The 22,155-nt window shown below is 44.6% G+C and overlaps 2 protein-coding genes across 5 annotated transcripts in view; both read right to left on the bottom strand.

The window, feature by feature from the left end:
- The window catches only part of MAP3K3 (mitogen-activated protein kinase kinase kinase 3), a 58,992-nt gene extending 47,995 nt beyond the window's left edge, over positions 1-10,997 (bottom strand). For 2 of the 4 annotated variants that reach the window (XM_055408180.2, XM_055408181.2), the window contains exons 1-3: positions 10,615-10,997; positions 2,647-2,768; positions 1,002-1,094 (exon numbers count right to left, since the gene is read on the bottom strand). In XM_055408180.2, the coding sequence (XP_055264155.1) occupies positions 1,002-1,094; positions 2,647-2,768; positions 10,615-10,618 (219 nt within the window). In that variant the 5' untranslated portion in view covers positions 10,619-10,997. The remainder of the gene's footprint in view (positions 1-1,001; positions 1,095-2,646; positions 2,769-10,614) is intronic. The other 2 variants (XM_055408182.2, XM_055408183.2) reach the window with 1 other exon arrangement.
- Positions 10,998-14,556: 3,559 nt separating this feature from the next.
- TACO1 (translational activator of cytochrome c oxidase I) lies at positions 14,557-21,829 on the bottom strand. Its single transcript, XM_055408179.2, has 5 exons — positions 21,351-21,829; positions 20,952-21,058; positions 19,371-19,498; positions 18,515-18,692; positions 14,557-18,180 (listed from the first exon to the last, which is right to left on the bottom strand). The coding sequence occupies exons 1-5, from the start codon at positions 21,628-21,630 to the stop codon at positions 17,980-17,982; spliced, it is 894 nt and encodes a 297-aa protein (XP_055264154.2). The 5' UTR covers positions 21,631-21,829; the 3' UTR covers positions 14,557-17,979.
- Between the last annotated feature and the right edge of the window lie 326 nt (positions 21,830-22,155).

The raw sequence follows: 22,155 nt of genomic DNA, 5'->3' as shown, positions 1-22,155 counted from the left end.
GCATGGACCTTCTGGCAGAAGAAGTAGAAATGAGAAAACTGTTTATTTCTATCCCAGGCCCAAGCAAACAAAAACAAGAATTTTCAAAAAGTGAATTCACTTTGTACAGTAACAAACTATTAACATCTCGAGACTCTTAGGCTGGGCTCTTTCCATTATATCAGGCTGTAAACACTTTTCCCCTCAACGGCTCTCACCACTCCCATCGCACCCCATCTTACACTTCCTCGGAAATGCATTCACTAAGACTTTCTCTCTCCTTCTGCTTTCCGGATTTTGCTGAAGAATATTTCTCCTGGTCAGAAGCTGAACATCTGCTACACTTCCCAGAAGAGACCACTCTACAATCTTGACTTTATTAACAGCAGAAGCTAGTCTGATATTTTCATTGTCCTTTTACCTAAAGTTAGCATAAAACTTTGAGCTTCAATTTCTAAATTGACAGTTCCACAGCTTCACATTCCCCCCAGAACCCCATGCCCTTGGATTAGACTATTAGATAGGTTTCCCACTGATGAGTTTATCACAATGTGTAGAAATCCATGAACTCATGACCAGTCCATGGAAGATGAATGTACACATCTCCAAGGATGTACTCAATTTCTTGCCCCCAAAAATCAATAGTCCCTTATATAAAGTTGTGCTAAGATCACAGCCAATAGCCACATGTTGCTATTTAAGTTTAAAATAACTAAAACTGAATAAAAATTTAAATTCAGTTCCTCAGTTGCTCAACAGCCACGTATGGCCAGTGGCTACTACATGGGGCAGCACAAATATAAAACAGTTCTATCACCACAGAAATTTACTGTTCAGCAGTGATACAGGCTGCTTATGAATAATATTGTAGTGAGAAATGGTAATAGAACACAGGTAATGAGTAACCAGTGCTCCCTACAAATCCACTAAAACAATTTGTCCAGGATATGAATTCCATACACTTTCAGCACTGCAAGATTTAAAAGCACATTTCAGCTTTAATGGGTAATTTTATTCCTTACCAAAAATTTCTTTTTCTCACTGGCCCCTGCACATGAGCTTGTTGTTACTGTGGGGCTGTTCAGAAGGGCTGAGCTGCTGCTGTTGTGCTTTTTCTTTAAAAACAAAAAAACTGAGGTTAATAATTTGTATCCTTCATGCTGCAGAAAAAGTCTGATGATATTCAAGTAAACTGTGGATCCAAATAGCTAGTACCTCTTGTTAAGATTATTTCCTGAGAGTAGTCAACCCTTTTCACAGGCTTCTACTTCTATAACCACTGCCTTCACTCCAAGAACACAGCAGTAGGCACAGTAAAAGATCAGGATTTTCTAATAGTAGCTTCAGTATCCTCTAAGCAGGATTCCTGAACAGTATCAGACCACTTCTCTCCTCAGCCGGGTTCTTTCGGGCCTTCCAACTCAAGAAAGCTTCCCCTTTTCACCTACTAACTGATATCCACGCTAACAGTCCCATTTGGAGAAGGATCAGCTGACTGGAGCAGCAATAGCAAGCACACTCCACATAGGAAGACAGGAAGGAAAGTGAGGTCATTAGGCTCAAGCCTGGGGGAGGGGATTCGTTTCTGGTAAAATGCTCCTTCCAAAAGCAGCTTTGAATAGAAATGTTACAGCAAGGGAGAACCCACACAACCAGAATAATGTATGAAAGCAGTACAAGAATGGGCCCTATTCTATTGCTCCCCCAGTTCTATACGGTAACCACAAAAAATAAAAGCAGCTCTCTAAACTATTCCTTCCACTATAACTGAAACAAAAGGACTTGGGGTCCCCAGTTATTTCCTAAAGGCAGGAAATACTCTGGGAGGCTACATCTAGCAGACCTCAGACAGAAAAAGTTCCAGCCCCTTCTACTTTCTCCAGGAACCAAGAGCACTTTTGAAGAACTGGTAGATAAGGTGCATATGAGGAGAGAGAATGTCAGCTGACAACCAAGAGAACCACCAAGGAGGAAATCATCAAACCAATGAACACAACCCTCTGATGCCCACTAGGAAGGAAGGCTCCCCCTCCTCTCTGCTGCCAAAGGACCCAGGAAACAAGAAGGTCAGCAACACTGAACGGGAGAAGAAAGTTCTTAACAGTGCACAAGTTGAAATGTTAACAAAATAGAAACTGTTTTCCTAAGAAAGCACAGGGCTCTCAATAAAACAGGCACTCTCAACTACCTCAGTTAACAAGGGGAAACAGCTGTAAATAACAATAATAACAAAATCACTCATTCTTACCTTCAGAATATATGTTTTATTAAATACATTTCCCTTTTTAATTACATTTAAATAAACTAAAATCAATTAATTCTTCCTGAGAATATATTGTATAAAGACCTTCTAAGCTAGAGATCATGAGTCTGGATAAAATATTTGCCAAATGACCAGTAAAGGAAAAATTCTATGAATACTGTCCCCATAATTAGCAAAGAAATTACTCTTATGAAATACTATTGACAAGGTCAGATGCACAAGGCACTGGGATTCCAGGTCATGACCCACACCTGGTGGGGATACATCACTCACCTACCATTCAAGACTGAAAGGAAGGGGCCAACAGCATTTAAACCTGTATGAGAGTATCACTGGCTTCTCACATATTTCCCATCTGAAACCCACCCCCAACAAAGTTAGTTAACAGCCACAGCTGCACACACCTGTCTATTTGGGTGCCCCGTGTCTTTGCTCTTCATGGTCTCATATCCAGGCACCCGGGGACGTCGGCTCATCTGGAGGGCCACCAGGTCCTTCATGATCGAGTTCAATGCCTCCTGCTCGTCTGCAAAGAAAGAGAGCACATGGGCTAAGACACTTTAAAACAGACCACAAACGAAAGCACTTTCACAAACTGCATGGCGCATACTCAGGGATTTGTACCCAGGGGAAATGACAGACCCTGTAACTAAATGACATAAATTTGCTATCTGTGAAAAGAGGATAACTGAGATCAGACTATGGCAAATTGAATTTTAATGGATTCTAACAGCTCTCCAATCAGATTTCTGGCAGCAATATCCACCTATCACTGGGAGCGAGAGAGGTGCTCAAACAAACGAATTCTTCCAGTGCCAGAGAAACTCAACCAGGAAAAATAGATGAAAAGTTGGAGTGAAGTGAAGAACAACACAGCACAGTGTAGCAGGGTACTGAGTAAAAAGGTGAATTCACGGAGAATCAATTATGAGACACAATCAGTCACAGACTTACTCTTCAAATATTGTAGGAGAGCATATTTAAAAGGTACCAAGCAAGGCTGCTGCTTTGAACAGAAGTTGTTTCACAAGCCTAGCCTTTGAATGCCCCTTCCCAACTCTTTACAAGTTTATAGGCCTTCTGCTTCCCACAGGGAAGTCGAAAGGCAGTTCTATTGTTTTTCTTCCCTAACCAAGCAAGCAGTGCATTGTCTCTGCCTTATTGGTATTACTTTTAATCCCCCTTTCTTGAAATAGCATAGAGCACTAGAGTTCTCATGCATTGAAGACAACTGGCCAAACCCGAGAACCTAAAACCAGGCCAATTCCACGTTTTGCCAAATTTTCCCAGGTCCTTCAAGAGATCCTTGTCCACTCAAATAGCAGTGGGAGGTTGAAAATAAACAGGTCTGTTGATCTGTAAAGAAACATGAGGAATGAGTTGTTACATTTGCTTTCATGACAAGTGAGTCAATTACGGACTTGGGGCACACCTTAAAAGAAGCAAGCACAAGACTCCACCCATAGAGTGTGCCTATCTTCTGCCCTTTATCACTGTCCCTTGAAAATATTCTAATACCCTGTGTAAAGGAAAGACCAGCATGGCACATAGGAAGCAAATGGCATCATCCGCCTCTCCCCTTGTCCTGGACCAAATCTCCTCAGGTGCCCTACTTGCCCTCTGAGGAGGTGCAGGAAGGAAGGAGAAGGGTACCCGTAAAGAGACCTCTGCCTGCTCAGAAAAGTAAAATTAGATCTAAGACTTGTAAGAAAAACACCATTAGAGTAGGTTCCTTACTAATTCCACTTCAAAATACATACAAAAGAGTGAGTGTGATACAGCTGCAGTACAAAAAGAATGAATGAGGTAACGAATGAGGACGAAGAAGGCATTTACACAGACACTTATTAAAAAATTAAAACTCGTACATCCCATCAATTATATTTTCTCACAATTTACCTGTAGGCTCCTTAAAGAAAGAGAACTTGCTTGGTTTTTGTTTTTTAACCTCCAAACCAAAATTTTAAAACTAGAGTATAACACCTAAACTAGAATGACTGCCTTATATACATATAATATAAATATACACATTTATATTGGAGAAGGAAATGGCAACCCACTCCAATATTCTTGCCTGGGATATCCCATGGACAGAGAAGCCTGGTGGGCTATAGTCCATGGGGTCGCAAAAAGTCGAACACACAATTGAAGCAACTTAGCATACACACAAGCACTTAAATTTAACATAAATAAATATATATGTATAAAATTATATATCATTAAATATTATATATACTTATTGGACCAACTATAATAGTAAATAGGGGCTTCCCAGGTGGCTGAATGGTAAAGAATCCACCTGCCAATGCAGGAGACGAAGGTTCAATCCATGGGTCAGGAAGATACCCTGGAGGAGAGCCTGGCAGGCTACAGTCCATGGGGTCTCAAACAGTCAGATACGACTGAGTGACACATGCATGCACTTAACAGTAAATTGGGATCACTATGATTATGACTAGATGGCACTAGATGGGTGTTTTCTGAGGAGCATACATTGACAGTCCTAACAGTAGAATGCATGGAATTTTCAATATCAAGGAAACCAGCCTTAGAACTGAGAATAGTTCTCTCAACTCAGATATTGAAACAAAATGGATGTGTATATTCACACACAGATACACACATGCTTTTCAAATCAAATCTGTGACAAGTATGACTAGAGAAATTGTTTCTAATTCTGTATAAGATGATGCTATTATAAGAGCTGGTTTATCAGGTTGACAAATTCTGTTTCCAGGAAGCTAACCAATTCCTGGCATTACTTAACGGATAAACTTGTTTGGTAGTTCCAGCGCTGAGAACACACTGGAGGAATGGTTTGGCTCTATCTCCTGGAATCCAGGACAACTGACACAAGTGAAATATAGTTATAGAATCTGCTGTTGTGTCAGAGTTGCATACATTTCTAGAGGCAAACTGGTTCTTAAATTGATACTTCAAACTGAGGAGATGGGAAGCACATCAAGTGGTTCTTTCAGGCATTTCTTCCTGGATTGGGATTTTAACTGAATTATCTGTGCTACCGTATGCATTCCTTAAAAAAAAAAAAAATTAACAAATAGCTTTCTTAGAGTGCAGCAGTTATACGGACCTTGGAGTCAGAAAGACTTGGGTTTTAAGGAGCCCTTAGACAAATCATTTATTCTCCCTAAACCTCAATTTCCTCACCTGTAAAATGTACATAACAAAAGTATCACTACACAGAGCTGCTGTGAGACTTAAGAGGGGGGAAAAAGCACCTTACGAATTATTCCTCATGGTACTCAATGCTGAAAAAATGCTGACTATTATCATCATCAATGGGGAAAAAACGGTTAATGGGAAAAGACTGGAGGCCACAATCTATCCTAATACTTAATTTTATTTTAGAATTTTTATTAATCATTAACAATAACCATTTACTGACTACCTATCATGTATTATACATTAGACAGTTTTGAAAGATACTTTCAGGTACTCAAACTCCAGGGGTAAAAAGACAAACAACACACAAATACAAGGTTATGCAAATAAAGAGACCGAATTAGACAAGATACAAACCAGAATACAGAAACATATGTATAAAAAAATTTTTTTACAGCTGAGTAGCAAGGGGTTATATAGATAATTTTACAGAATAAAGATTTTTTTCAAAAAAGAAAGCTGATCCAGCTATGGATGAGAGCTTTATAAATGAACTGAGGAGGAGAAGGGACATGAAAGCAAGTGAACAGCGGAGAAAAAGAAAAGAGGCTCAGGGACTGATCCTGAGGGAATACTCATGCCAACAAGAAGAGAAGGAAGAAGATGTGTGAGCACAGAAGTCTTTAAGAGAACTAGAAACAAACAAACAAAAAGTAACACCACAGACGCTAAGACCAAAGAACAGGGGCAGGCAGGTCCAATAGGGTAAAAGAGGCAGAAACATCTTGACAGGGAATCGAGAAGCTGAAGATTAAAAGAAAATTGGAAGAAGTGGAAATCAATAATTGCTTTATGAACTTTACACGTGAACAAGTTGAGGCAGAGGTAAGAGTATGCTATAACCTTGAAAAGATTTCCAAAGGATGGGGGTGGTATGACACACTTCAAAGCTACCAGAAAGAAGCACAAAGGAAGAAGTTAACTCTAGAGATTAGAGGGTTAAAGATCTAGGGGTGAGGAATATTCATAGGAAAAAAAAAAAAAGAAGGGATCTATGAAACAGGGTTTACAATCAATTCAGGCTTTAAAAGTGGAAGCTCTGTCAGCAGTCTCAAGCAGATAGCTATCTGTAATTATCCAGCAGCGAGTACTTTTTCTTCTGATATCCTGACCTAAGGCGTGGGGGCTGCCAGGCAAACACACTCCTTGCTCATTAACCCCAGCAGGAAGTCACCCTTCCAGACTGAGCTATTACTTCTATCTAAAAGTAGGGTCTTAAGGCACTCCCATTTATGAATTCCCTTGGCTAAAACCCCAGAAAAGTTTCCAGAAGCAACAAGTCGTTGGATAAACACTGTTGTCCTGCATGATGCCAGACACTCTTTTTCCCATACATACAACTCCCAAATTTAATCTGTTTTCATTTAAATGACTTCTTCATCTTGACAATGCTCTACTCTACCCAACTTTGTCAGATCATCTGATCACACTGCTCACTCAGGAGATCCTGTCCTTCAGTGTCTGTGAGTCTGATTTTACTACCTTACTGTTCATGACATGTTACATACCTGCACAGTTCTCCTCCATCCTGTCTGTCTGGGCAAACATCATCTCCTAGTATAATAAGTATAAGCGAAAAGCTCTGATCCTCAATTCACAACAAACATTTTTCCTTCAAGATCCTGGTTGAAAACTTTGCTAGATCGCAAAGTCAAATTCTGGGGTTTATTTTTCTGTTTCTGTGATGTAAGAGTCCTTCAATATCAGTTGATGACTTAAAATTTAAAAACACACATTATAAATTAATCTATTGCTTCCTCGTAAGAATCCATGTATCACCATCATATTTTATTTTAAGTTGAGGTCTGAGGACTATAGAATAATGTATGTCAGTCTCAAAACTACAGAACTGATCTCTCCATCCAATGTATCTTTACAGTTTTGACAAAGTATCTATAACATCACTTATTTGTTTATATGTTTCTGGTTCACCTTACCTAACTATAACTTCTTAAATACAGGATAAGTACATATACATGTACTGTATCTGACACAGAAGAGACGTTTAATAAAAGGGGCAAAGGAAAAAAAATGGATAGCTTAGATAGTCAGAACCAAGAAAACTGCTTCTTATCCTGTGTATTTCACTAAGTCAAGTCATGCTCAGTTGGACTGATACTTACTTTTTATAAATGCCTAAAATTCAGTTTTAAAGCCAACCATAATTTTGTAAAACATCAGAAGTCTAGTCATCACATAGCCATGTTGAGTCATTAAGCTATGATCCCAATTTCAATTAACAAACAGTTGCCAACTATTTAGATCTACACAGGCAGTCAGATTCTAGCCAAACTGAATTGAGATTGGTTTGACTGGGAGCTTCCAACAGCCTTGAAACAATGATTCTGACTTCAAACCAAGTTATCAAACCAGAACCACACCATCCTAAATCCTACACTCAGTTCATGTTCCTGCAATGTTTCCAAGTTGTTACATATTTTTCAGTAATACTTCCCACCAACTTTTAGATTGCATTTATAGAGCCCAAGTAAGCACCAGCAAATTAATCTTAGGTGTAATTAGCAGCATTTGCCACTATAATTACTAAAACCAGGAGGGAATTTTGGTGTGACCAAGAAAAATCGACCAGTCAATTTCCAATTTTTTTTATAACCACATAATAAAAAAAGCCAAAAAAAAAAAAGGCCAAAAACAAACAAGAAGAGTATTTCCTATTATTTACAAGGATAAGTGTAATTTCCACTAGAAAGTTACTAGGGCTAACTGCTAATATGAAATCTGACCTGTTTTCATTAGCAACCCAAGCTGTCAAACAAGCTTGAGTCTGGGGCTTAGAACAGCTCAGGAAAATATGACTGTTAACCAAGGAACCTGAAGGGCAGGGACTCAAATTAGTTTTAGTCCTTTCCTCGCTGGGATGGAGTTTAACAAGTATAATAAAAAGATTAATAAGTCTATGTTTCTCCCTTGTTACCCCCTGAACTTATTTAGGACTACATACTGCAACTAATGCACACTAACCTGGGAATCGGACTTTCTATCATTTATATCACCAATGGGAACTAGTACCTAACAGAGAGACCCCGCGTCTACGTGTTTGTACACACACCCTTGCTGAGCCCTATACAAAGCAGACTGAAGGTCAGGTTCTAAGAGAATTCAGTACTAGTTCTAAGTGCCTGTCAAGGTCATCTACTTGAAAGTGAGAATGGTATGAGGGAAGAGTGCTGAAGAAAGCCAGGCAGGGGTTCTTAAATCAGCTTGTCTGACAATTAATATACTGCAGCTACCAGGCAAGTTAATTTTCCCCTCACTGTCTCACTTTCTTCATGTAAAAACTGACATGGGAACAAATGAGAAGATATGGAGTTTTTGGTCCTTTTTCCTTTGGGGCTCTGGACCCTATCTACATAGTTCCTTTCCTCCCCATCATTGTCTCCATATACTCACACATTTAAACTTTTTGAAATGATCTTGAAATGTGAAAACAGGCTGATCTCTATTTTACTATTAGGCATGGAATGTAGTCAACACATCTGGACACTGATTTAGCAGTCAAGAAAGTGGAAAATGGGAGGTCTCCACACCCTCAAGTATTCACACTCCTCTCTGGGATTTAAGCCTGTCCCCGCAGGATAAAAAGGAAAGACTGATTAGAAAGATTATCACAAATGTAGGTTCACAAATCAATTCAAAGATTTAGTGTGATCATCAAAATCCAGAGCACAAGATAAATGTGTGAAACCTGGGGAGGACAAGAAGAATTATGAGCCCCATTTACAGTAAATGCTCAACAAGTATTTGTTGAATTACGTATTTATTCAATAAATACCAGGCCTCACTGAGTTCGTTTTCTGCTTACTGTCACAGACTTTGCCCAGAAAAGCAAGCACTTCTGAAATAAAGCATGGGAAGGAAACAGTTAGCCCAATAAATGAAGGAACCCAATCCTTACTGTAGAGGGGCAACATGGAACAAGAACAAGGCGATTAATTCAAAGCCAGAGTGTAAAGATGGGCCACAAAAGATTATCTGCCCAATGTGACACAGCAAACACTTAACCTCCTACAAAAACGACTTGACCTTGCCATAGGGCAAAGCAAACATTAATGTTCCCTCTTCACAGATGGAATCAGTGACTGTGCAAACGATCCCTTAACTGAAGTTTACCCCTTGATTACTTAGGACAATACCAAATACTTTGCAAAACTTGCCACTGCAGACAATCGTATCAAAATAACTGATTCAACAAGAGAAGCAAAGTACATCGAACATGTTATTGCTACTTAATCTACTCCAATAGTCGTCTGCTAAATTACCACAAAGGACATGAAATATAATTCAGTTCAAATGCTGCGTGTGGAAGACATTAAAAGCGTTCCTTAGACTACATCTTCACAACAGAAATTGCAACTATCGATTAAAAAGGAAATGATTTCATAGAGATTCTTTTGTGCAGTGAATGTTTCTTTCAAACGTTACATAATTTCAGGGAGACAGCTAGATTAAACTAATGGATGTAAAACACTGCAACGAGATTTTTCAAAAAGTAGGATGTGTATTATCACTGGCAGCCGATTCCTAAACTCCAGCAATCTGCGAGCAGCTCGCATTTCTCAACCGCGCGGTTGATAACAGTGATTGCCATTTTAATCACCTCCCAGCCTGTCTCCCCGCACGCCCTCCCCCCTGCGCTGGGGCGCGCACAGGGCTCGAGAGCAAGCCCCGGGAACTCTCACAGGCCGGCCTGTGTGAGCAAAGGGAAGGAAATGACACAGGCAGGAAAAAAAAAGCAAATCAAGGAAAAGACACAACAGCAGCTAGGCCTGCACCAGCCTCCAGCCCGGGCCCCACACTGCGCTCGCTCTCCCCCGCCCTCGGGCTCGGGGTCCCGCTCGCTTGGCCCGGAGCGGGTTGCTCCGCAGAGCACAGGCCCTCGACTCGCTGCCGCTTCCTCGGGATGTGCTGGCCGCGCGGCCCGGAAAAAGGCGGCCGAGTGGGCTCAGCGGACCGGGGCCGCCCTTGAAGGCCGGCGGAGCCAGAACCCCTGCCCGGGCCGCGGAGCCGCTAAGCCGCGAGCGGGGCGGGCAGGCGCCGGCGGTCCGCAGTCCCGGCCGGGCGGGCTGTCCATGCCTGTCAGGCGGCGGCCCAGGGTCCTCCTCCCCTCAGCCCGGGGCGGGGCGACGAGGAGCAGCGCGGGCACAGGCCGGGGCGGTGGCGACACTCACCCATGGTGGCGATGGGGGCGGCGGCGGCTCGGGCCCGAGTGTCACCTCCGCAGCCGGAGCTGCATGCCGGGGGCCCGGGCGGCGGGGACGGCAGCGGGCCTGGCTCCGCGCGGGGGGCGCGGGCTGCGCTCGGGGCCCCCGCCGCCTCCCCAGGCTCCGGCTCCGGCTCCGCCCGCGGCCGGGCGCTGTGGCATGGGCAGGGTGGCCCGCTACATCCCCGGCGCTCCTCGGCTCGGCCCAGCCCGGCCTCGGCGGCGCCGCTCGGCCCGCCCGACCGCCAGTCCTTCAGTCCCGAAGTCGTTCCGTCCGGCCGCCGTTCTCCACCTCAGGAACGCTCCGAAAAACAAACCGCTGGTCGCGCAGCTCGCCCCTCTGTGTGTCACTCATCCCAATACCCGCCAATCCTAGCCAGCCGCTGGCCCATGGTGCCACCCCTCACTCACTTCACCAGCCAATAACAAGAAGGAAGTCGCTACCCCCGCCGCCCCTCCTCCCCCAGCTCTCTCCAACACCCTAACTCTCAGCCGCCAGCTAATCAACGGCACCCCTCGATGAACCAATCCCGCCTACTCTAGCAAGATGCCAATAGGCGAAGCCAAAGCAGTTTCGGAGGGTTGTCTACCCTCTGCCAATCATCGGAACAGCTCCCGGTTCACTTCTCTGCTAGCCAATCACGTAGAGGGCTCTGAGCACCCTCCTCTGCGCATCCCTCGCAGACTTGCCCGCCCCCTCTCCCCGGGAGGTGTGGGTTTTTCCAATCACAGCTCGCGCTTGAGGCTCCGCCCACATTCCCACCTCCTGTCAGTCACCCAAGTCTCGGCTGGCGCGCGGGCTGGCGCGGTTCCCCGCCGGCTACTTTGGGGCTGGAGTTTAGGAAGACGTTTGGAGGGGCCCCATTGCCTCCCGCCCTTCCAGCTCTCCGCGGTTCCTGAGGCTGAAGTCCTGCCCCTCCGTGTCCCCACACCGGCGCGTAATAAGCGGGGAGGGTTGTGGCTCTGAGCGCTTCCCGGCGTGTGACCACCTCTGCCGCCGGACCCCCAAGCAAGTCCTCCGGTCCAGAGGCTGCGCTTGCCGGGAGGCAGGAGCGGTTTACCACTGCCTGCCTTTTCCTGGGTCTCAACAGCCACACACCCCAAGGGGCTGGGGTAGTGCCGGGAAGTGGGTCCTAGGAATCTGCTGGCCAGGGCCGAAACCATTAAGTGAGGGTCTTTCGGGAAGAAAAAATTTTTTCTGGTCATAAAAGCAACACAAGCTCTGTATTAAAATTGAAAAAAATAAAAATTCCACCCCAGAGATATTTTGGCTCTTTCCTACCTAAATATACAACGTTTGATAAAAACGGCTTCATATTGTAGTGTGCTTAAGTTTTATCCTGTTTTCCCGTGCCACTTAATATTGTCCCAAAACAGTTGTACTTGACTGCATATTTCAAAATAGAGATGACCATAATTAATTTTCCCAGCCTCCACTGTTCAGCATTTTATATACCTCCATCTTCAGATTCCAAGGCCACCACAATCCGGGCTCCCTTCCTCGGGTCCCTATTCAGTGTAAGATAAATCAGACGCCAAAAACATCTTCCTCTGATGTCACTTTCAACTGTCAACTAAGAACCTTTAGTGGTGACTTTGCCTTGGGTATCAAATCTCTTAAGAATTACTTTAGATCTTTTTCTTTAAATCCACCTCTTAGATTTAGGAATATTTGCCTATATTCAAAGGTCTGCTGCTGCTGCTGCTGCTAAGTCACTTCAGTCATGTCCAACTCTGTGTGACCCCATAGACGGAAGCCCACCAGGCTCCCCCATCCCTGGGATTCTCCAGGCAAGAACACTGGAGTGGGTTGCCATTTACTCAGCAGCATCTCTTGGAATTTCTAAAATACCACTCTAGTTTAACGTGTTTTACACTGAATTCTTCATTCTTTCCCTCTTCCCCACAAAACCTTGCTCCTCTGTTTTCCCAGTCATAAAAATACACACCTAGGAGGCATCTTTCTTCATTTCACTCTTTCTCTAACATTCCTCTATCCAATCATCCAGCAAGTCTTTTCAGCTTTCCTTTAAAAATGTATCTGAATCCAACTGCTTCTCACTACTTCCACCCTGGTGCAAGCCACCACCTTCTACGTACTGGGTGACTGCCTTGGCTTCCTAACTGGTTTCCCTGTTTCCTCTGCGGTCACCTAACAAATGATGCTCCACACAGCAGCCAAAGTGATCCTTGTAAAATGGAATTAACATCATGTCATTCACTGCTCTCAACCCTCTGAGGGCTTCCCATCACACACAGAATAGACTCAAACTTTGTAGCACATACTAGCACATGCAATACAGCAACATAAGTCTCTAGCTGGAAAGAGCCTCCTGATTTTTCTGCTACCTTCCTGCTGCTGCTGCTAAGTCGCTTCCGTCGTGTCTGACTCTGTGCGACCCCATAGACGGCAGCCCACCAGGCTCCGCCGTCCCTGGCTACCTTCCTAGCAACTGCTTTTTTGAGGACTCCATTTCCGTTGTCTGTCACTGAACCAGCCATTTCAAACATCCCCACGCTGCAGTCATCCTACTGGGCTTTCTTCTGAACTTCAGAGACATCACCCATTGAGTATTCTGCAGGTACTTCAAATTCCACAGGTCCAAACTGATCTGATCGTTTTCCTCCATGGTTCTCATTTGCTCTCTTCATCATCAGTTCCCCAACTTGGATGCTTCTGAGTTATCAGACTTGAAGAGTTCGTCCTCTTCATTTCTCTTCCCCCACAGCTAATCTTGACCATGTGTCCAACCTGTCCACTCCTCTCCCTGTCCCAGCTCCACCATTCTAGTTCAAACCTCCCAAGTCTATTACTTGGAGTATTTAGTTTAACAGCTTCGCAAGATCACTCCCATCACAGGGTGACCTTTTAAAATGGATCCCTAAAAAAAAAAAAAGGATCCCTGATCCTGCCATGATCTCCTGAAAGATTTTACAGTCCCCATTACCCTTAGGAAAAGTCGAATACATCAATGTAGTTAAGAAGGACCTGGAACCATTCCTTCTCCAGCCATAAGTTTTTCCATTTCCCACCTCCAACAACCCCATCATTCAAATTCTCTGTTCCGGTCACACAGAACCACTGGTAGTTCCTCAAATATGACTCTCTCTAGCCCCTAACCTTTGCATATTCACTGTCTCGAACACCCCTCTCCTCCATTCTTGCCCCCACCCTCATTCTTTCAGGGAAGAAGTAGGCCTAAACATTGCTCCATTCAGGAAGCCTTTCCAGGCAGAAAGCCCTAAATCTGGACACCAGAGTACCTAGTACTTTATTCATCAAAGCACTTGTCTTACTCTACTGTAACTGCCTTTAAGAAAGTAAGCATAAAGACAGAAGTTGGGCCTCTCCTTTGGGGTTGGCCCACTCCCATGTCTCGGGAGCGTACTAGCCTCTAAAAAAAAAAAAATAGAAGCTGTGTCATTCAAAAAAGATGGCCTACCATCTTTCACGGCACATGCAGAAAACAAACATCTGTTGAATGAATAAGTGAACCTCTGATGGGGATGTTGCTGTTGTCATTTCCTTTCGCTCTGTATTTTATCTTCCCTTTCTATGTTGTTTCTCTCCTCCCCCTTCTTTTTCCCCATGTGAAGCCTCCCAATGGGACCAGGCCTTCTCAGGTCTATCACCCTAGTTTTACACTGAGTAGGTGCTTCTGTTTAAGCACCTGAGCCATCCCTGACCCCAAGATTCATGACCCAACCCTAGAGCTCAAGGCCTCGGAGTACTGGTCCCATTAAACAGCCACTCACACACCAGCTGCACACATTCCTTTTCATTTTTCAAGAGCACAGGACACATGACAGGGAACAACAAATACCAATGAATAAATTCTCTGAAGGGATATCTCAATGAATCTGGTGTAAAACAGGGAAACAAACCAAAAAACCCATCACCTGATTTGATGAAAATTCTTTTAATTCAGAAGTAACATAGAATATATTCAGATTACCAGTTTAATCAGTTAGGTCCTCTGCTTTTTTAAGGAAGGAGGTACATAGATTTTTACATCTTTACATTTTTACATATTGACATTTACGTCTAAAGAAAAACTGCTTCGTGTTTTGTAATTCCACTTCTATAAATGTATCGTGAAGAATACTTTGCAAGAGAGCAAAGGTAAAAAGTATTCACTGTAGCATCTTCTGTAAGATAAACAATCCAAATATCCATTAATAGAGACTAATTAAATAAAATAAATTATGACACATTAATTAATAATAAAATTAGTAATAATAAAATACTATGTAGCTACTAAAAAGAAAGAAGTAGACTTCTCCATCCCAATACCAAAAGGCATCTAGGATATATTGTGAAGGGGAAGGAGAGGGTGGGGGACAGGTTACAAAGCAGATATATATAGGGTGGTCACATTTCAGTTTTTAAAAATGTTCATTCAGGATACATGTATATGGATGGCTGAGTTGCTTTGTTGTACACCTGAAACTATCACAATATTGTTAATTGACTCTACTCCAATATAAAATAAAAAATGTTTTAAAAAAACATTCATTCATACTTGGAAAAAAGGCCAACATATCTTGAATACTTACTATTGCCAGGCACTGTTTCAAGTGCTGAGCACATATTAACTTATTTAATTCTCAAGGCAACTGGATGACATCTATGTTATATGTTTCAAGAGAAAAAAAATAAAAGTAACCACACAACCGAAGTTCCATGGTTAGCTGGAGGCAGAGCCTTCACTGTTCCAGTCTGATTCAGCCGGGGCCCCTGACAGAGGTGCAGCAGCTACATACTACATGAGTGTTTCCCAGTGAGAGTCAAGGCTATGGACAAAGCCTGTCACTGATACTTCCATCCCACTGAAAGGACACTTGAAAGTGAGCCCAAGCCAGCTCAAGGTGCTAAATGATTTTGTTAAGACACTGACCACAGATAAGGCAAGCCAGGACCAGACCCCATTCTTTTGACTTCAAGGTCACCTGAATCCCAGGTGTTCACATGTTGCTTCCTTAGTAGGAAGATAACATCACTAGTTTACTCCTTTTTAAAAAATGCTTCCCTAATAAATGTAATACATGAAAATAAAACTCAGTTATAACATCACCACCCAGAACTAATCAGTTTTGCTATTCTGGTATACTTCCTTCTATTCTTAAAATTTCATATATACAGCATCACATATATTTTAAAATTTGGAACACACTATACATACAGTTTTTAATCTTTGTTTTTCATTTAACATTATATTGTAGATGCTTTCTCTGACATAAAATATTCTTTAAAAAATAATTTCTAGTGGCAAAACAGCTCATACCATCTTTACTTAAATTTTCAGTTAAATAGCTATTTAACTATTTAACCTATGTAGCTAAGGATCTCTTTATCAGATCTAGAATCAGAACAGGTCTGAGAGTAAGCTTTCATTTCTGCCTTTTCCATATTAACTGCAGGGCACCGCCAGGGGTCAGTGCAGAGCTGTCTAGGATGTCTTGATGCGAACTGGTTTACAGGAGAATTCACAGTAACAAATCCTATCTACTAGATCAGAGGACTACTCACATGAGTAACCAAGTTCCCTTCTCGAGCAGGCTTCCTTAGTACAAGACTACTCATATCAGAAATGATCACATTTCTCCAATGTAATCTATATTCAACATTCACAAAACAGAGCTATTTTATAAACCAGGGTCTATGAATGCAAGACAGAGTTTTCACCTGCTTGGTATGAGATCATCTGGGCATAAAATACTTGGCCTGACTATTTTAGAGATTTGTCTTGAAAGTCAAATAAATAAAATATGAAAGTATCTTATAAATTAGGAAGTGACATTTAAACTTTACAATGCCCTGTTTTAATGATGTGCTATTCAGATATTTAGATTAGTTATCTCCTATAAAAACTAAAAATCCCAGGTAGTACCACCATTATGAAATGAGGTATAAGAGTGCATGTTTTGGCATCATAAGGGATTATTTAGTTAATTTTCTTCCCCCAGGCTTCACTCTCCAGCTGTTGAAGTCATCATGGAATTAGTAATCTGCTTTTCCTAGAAAGTGAAGCTATCACTTAGAGCCAATTTGGTTTTAGTTCTTTCCCATCCTAATTTACCTAAGGCTCCTTCAGGAAAATTACACTGAGCTCAGAACTGCCTTAACCAACTTATAAGAAGGTGAATAACAGGGATCAAAAAGCCACTCCAGGCCCCACATACTTGACAGGCTCCAGCACAGGTGGTTGGCACTCCTGGTGTCTCTAAACCTAGAAATGACTCTTTGGAGCAAAAGGCACCATGGATCCTATTTCCCATCTGGCCAGGCTCCTGACTCAGCTCTTCACCCTTCTTTCTGTTCTCATTTCCTTTCCAGTTCCCAGTGCCCCATCATCCAACTGGCATGAGGGATGAAGAGGGGCCAGAGCTGGGCATTCCGGGCATCAGACAGCTTTCAAAACCAGCTTGGTGTTTCTTCTCCTGGGTGCAGCCCACTGATAGGTTCACTCAGCAGTGAAAGCACTCAGAACACAGAGGGACCTGGACAAAGCAAGGCCTGGGAGTCCCTTACATTGGCACCTTTTGGGCTAGAGCCTTAAGCTCTCTGGCAGAAGAAGGATACAGAGGCCACAGGAAGAGAACAAGGATGCATGCACAGCAGTTCACATTGCCCTTGGACAGCTCCAGAACAGAGAGATCCTGTGTCTTCTCCCTGAAGTCGTCCAATGTCTTAGAGCAGATCCAGCACAGGGCATCAATTGGGCAGCTTCTAAGTACAGTTCCTGGTACACAGTAGGTGTTTGAGTGATATTAGGTATGTGAAAGAATGACAGATTTAGGCCATTAGACCAGCACTAGAACACAAAGCACCTGGAGGGAGTCACGTTTCTATGGTCAATCAAAAAAATAGAGTCTTGGGACTGGAGTAGTGGAACTAAACCCACTTAAAAGAAAGTCAAGAGGGTCCCACCAGCTGGACACAAACTCAGGAAGACTCAAGTCACACAACAGCAGGGCAGCTATTCAGGTCAATAATTACTGTTATTATTGAAGAGTAGTTTCTAGTACATGGGCCCTCAGGGCACCAACTGTCCCCACAAGGACCAGATTCCTGAGATCAGAACTTGACCAGCTGACTGGGCACATCCCCTGCATCGAGAAGGATGTGGGAGACTCACCCAGGAGGGCTCAGACACCAGCAGAGCTGACAGAGAGGCTTCATGGACGTGGAGGGATTCAGCTGACCACAAAACTGCAGGTCTATGCTTGCTAACCTGCTAGGCACCCCTCGCCCCCAATCTGCTTGAGTCTCAGGGGACACTGCAGAAGCTTGTGCTATAGAATAGGCCGCCTGGAGGCACGTACAGTCTGGCTACTCAATGTTGTCATAGACATGGATCACGTCGTCGTGGTTGCTGAGCGCTTGGATGAGATGGGCAGCCTGCTCCAGGTCGGGGTCAGCCAGCTGCACCTTTGTGTTGGGGATGAACTCTAGCGTACAGGACACAGAACACAGGCCCAGGGAGTCCAGTTTCTTTCTCACTTGATGCAGTGAAGAGGCATCACAGATAAACTAGGGACAAAGGACAGTCACGAGGTAAGGAGCCAGAAGATAATAGGACAAAGCTGGACAGAAGTTTGCAAACACCTGCATGAAATTCCTGAAATGTATCACTGGGTTTAAGTCTTCACTAGCAGAAACAGAGTGTTCAGCCTTCTGAATCCTTCCTGTCCTCAGGAGAGTAAGCCCTATCCAGTATTCACTTAATAAATTGTCTGTGCAATATGTGAGCTCTTTATCTCACCTGTCCCCTGGACATAGGACAGAAGAGACTGAGATAAGAATACTTAACATGTATATCAGGGCTCTCTCAGAAGTCCACCAGACACCAAGGCTTCTTACTCACTTTAAAAATGTTCTTTTCCTCTTCGTCTTCAGTCTCCTTGACATCCTCAGCTCCTGCTTCTATCGCCAGCTCCAGGGCACGCTCTAGGTTCACAGGTTTCTTCTCTCTGTCCTCCTCTCCAACCACAATCACCCCCTTTTTGTCAAAGGAGTGGCGAGCTCCTTCGGCCATCATTCCCCTAATAGGCGAGGAAAGGGGCCAGAATGGATGCCTTTAGACACTCAGCCTCCACACAGCACTGCCCAGCACTCATTCCCACGCTACCCCTGGAGTATAAACAGACATGGAGCAGCTCTCTTCCTGAAGAAGATGCAGCTACCTCTGGGCAGGGGAATAATCTGAACATAACACTAACCCTCTGTTTTATTTTGTTTAATTTGGCTACCCAGGTCTTAGTTGCAGCATGCCAGACCTTTTAGTGGCGACATGTGGGATCTAGTTCCCCTAGGGATCAAACCCAGGCCCCCTACCTGAGGAGCATGGAGTCTCAGCCACTGGACCACCAGGGGAAGTCCCCAACCCTCTATTTTCTGCCCCAGCTGGAGTTTGGAGGCTGCAAAGACTTTGCTCATCAATTCCTGTACAACTAAGAGTACCTTGCTGGCGGGACATTTCAAGACCTGGACATTCTATGGACAGATGAGACAATGGGACACAGCACTCCTTCTCCACCTGTCCTTTGGATCCTGCACACTACAGAACACACTAAAGGAGAACAAATGATCCCATATGGATTCTACTAAGGATGACATGTGTGTAAAACCTGAAACCCCACCAGGAACGACAGTACTTACCTCGCCCAGAATCAGAACCTAGAGACTCCGTCCCCTTCCACTCTTCCCAGACACACACCTACCCATTCTTGTTCAGGATATGTTTGATGTCCGAGTGGCACTTGGAGCTACTGTTAGACAACGCCTCAATGAGAAGAGAAGAGCCACCGGGGCCTCGGCCCTCATACAACAAATAAATGTCCTTGGTTTTCTGCAACACAAACACATTTTCCTGTTTCCTAATTCCCTCCTCCATGCCAGCCCAGGCACAAGCACCACAAAGTTGACTCCATGGAATGGGCTCTCTGGGGTGATGCCGAGGCTCTTAAGGCTTTAATTCTGTCCTCCCTCTCTGAGAGGAGGCTCTTGGGATCAACATGTGAGGTAACTGGAAGTCCTACCCCTTACTTGGAAGGCAGTCTGTTTCTCTTGTCTCTGAACAATCAATCACTCATCTCCCAGTTTTGGTTTCTCCCTTCCCCAGATGAATCCCACATCCACCCCTCTATCACTCCTACTAAAACTCAGCCTCCTATACCTTATCCTGCATGAAACCCATGAGTCTACCCCTAGGCTGCTGAGTACTGCTAAGAGAAATCACACAGCTGGGCCTCATCGAATAGCATGGCCTCAAAATTCAAACAATCAGAAGCTCCAGGGACCAATCTCATGGGGACACCCCACGCTGCCTCTGTTCATTCCTCACCCACACACCCTATCTTCTCCTCTCTGTCCCCTTGCCCTGCCGTCTTCCCAGGAACACTCAACTGATGACTTCTCTCTCCCTCTTTCACAAAAAAAGGATCACCAGGTGGGGGAAAGGTGTATGCCTTATCTGCACACACCTGATATGAAGGCAGTGTGTAGGATGGTTCAAAAATACGCTTTGGGGTCTGTCTGGTTCCCAGTCGGTCATTTTCTGTGTGACCTGGTCAAGTGGCCTAATCTTTCTGTGCCTCAGTTTCCAACTTGAGGTTGTTCCGATGATTCAGTGAAATTATGCATACAAAGTTTTTATCAAAGAACTTGGCCTCCGGATTTCCCTGGTGGTCCAGTGGTTAAGACTCTACTCTGTGCTTCCACTGCAGAGGGCACAGGTTCCATCCCTGGTTGGGGAACTAAGATCTCACAAGCCACACGATGCAGCCAGAAAAAAAATTAAAAGAACTTGGTCTGGAGTAAACACTCAATAACTATTAGCTACTAAGATGACTACTACTTCCTCAAATCCTTCCCACCCATCCCAGAGAAGAGGTGTCTCCTCACCTGGACTTGAAGATAATTCCCACACCTGGGTTCTACATCCCAGCCCCTCCCACCATCACTATCATCTGCACCTTCTCTCTTTCTCTGGCTTTTCTCCTTTAAGGTATCAATACCAGAAAAACAAACTCTTCCTCAACCTAACATCATACTTGGCCCTTTCTTTTTCCCCCAGCTCCTCACAACTCAGCTCAACAGTCTTAGACTGCAGTTATGTACACCATCTATACATCCTGTTTCTGACTGTGCTCCCATAACTAATAGCCAAGAGTAACCAGAAGGCTCCAAGTTGACGGTGTCAACAACACTGCTTCTCTGATAATTTAAAGTGCGGTGGCCTTCCAAACATGTACTCGGTAGGGGCTGTGATCAATAATAGGAAGGTCAAACTGAGGACACACCTCCATTTTCAGCGCTGCCTCAATTGTTGACTTAGGCATGTGCTTGCTGCGACACACCTCTAGGATGCTGGCCAGGTTGCTGTTGAGCTCAGGGTTGGGGCCTCCTTCTGAGATAGAAAAGAGTAAGCAGAGACATCTCAATAAGACAGGAGAGAAAAATGGGACATCCACGCCCTCCCCTCCTCTCCATCAGCCAAGAGAGTCAAGGCACCGCTTAGATTTCGGTTCGTTGAGGACATTTTATCCGATGTTTGAATGAAAGCTGGGTAAGTATTTTGGGAAAGACGTTTGCAGTTCATTTGAAATGAAAGGCCGTGGATAGGGGTTTGGGAGGCAAGTGAGAGCGTGGGCACAGTGAGGGTGGTAGCTGCCAGAGGTGGGTGACCGCCAGGTTCTCACCTTTAACCGCTAGGCGAATGCTCAAGCTGAGCTTGGAGAAGATGCGACTCCTTTCTGCGTCTTTGGGACCCTTGATGTGCCGGACTTTGGACCACTTGTTGTGCCCCGCGGGGACTTCGGCCGTGAGGTGCAGCGTCCGGCCCCCAGCGGCGCTACAGCACGGGGGCTCAGGCTGGAAGGCCAGGGCGGAGCGCGGAAGAGCCACCCGGACCCCGGGGCCTCGCGCCCACAACCACTGGGCAGCGGCCCTGCTCAAGCTGATAACAGCCCAAGCCGCCATCGGCTCCGACCCTGGGCCAAGGTCAGCCCTCCCAATCTGCCAACGAAACGAGCCCGTCCAGAGCCGGTAGCCTCCTTTGCCCGTCACCGGAGACCCTAAGGCTCAGGCCCGCCCAGGACAGCCGGAACGCCAAGGTCGCCGCATCATCCCCGCGGCTGCCGGGAGTGGGTACACTCGATGGTGTTACACACTTCCTTTCCCTGGTCCGTTCCAAAAACGCGTCCCCACCGCCCGCAAAAGCCGTTCCGCCGCTTGGTACGTGCTTTTCTGTACCCGCTGAGCAGACCCCAGACCGACGTGAGGCAACCCTGTACTCAATCCCTTCGGTTGCCTGAGGAGCGCCGGACTTTACGTCCCACACGATCTACTAGAGATGTATCTGGGTTATGAAACCGATTCTGCTTCAGAATGGCTTCCCAACTCTGAGCAGGTCTAGAATGATAAATGTTTCATTGTTGCAAAGAGAGAGATAGTTCAGTCACTTCACTTCCAGTTCAGTTCAGTCGCTCATCGCGTCCGTCCGCG

Source organism: Moschus berezovskii, chromosome 20, assembly GCF_049115385.1.
Source record: "Moschus berezovskii isolate FMDL1 chromosome 20, NW_MosBer_1.0, whole genome shotgun sequence".
Lineage (NCBI taxonomy): Eukaryota > Metazoa > Chordata > Mammalia > Artiodactyla > Moschidae > Moschus > Moschus berezovskii.
The sequence above is the reverse complement of the archived record's forward strand: the minus strand, read 5'-3'. Positions and strand labels throughout refer to the sequence as shown.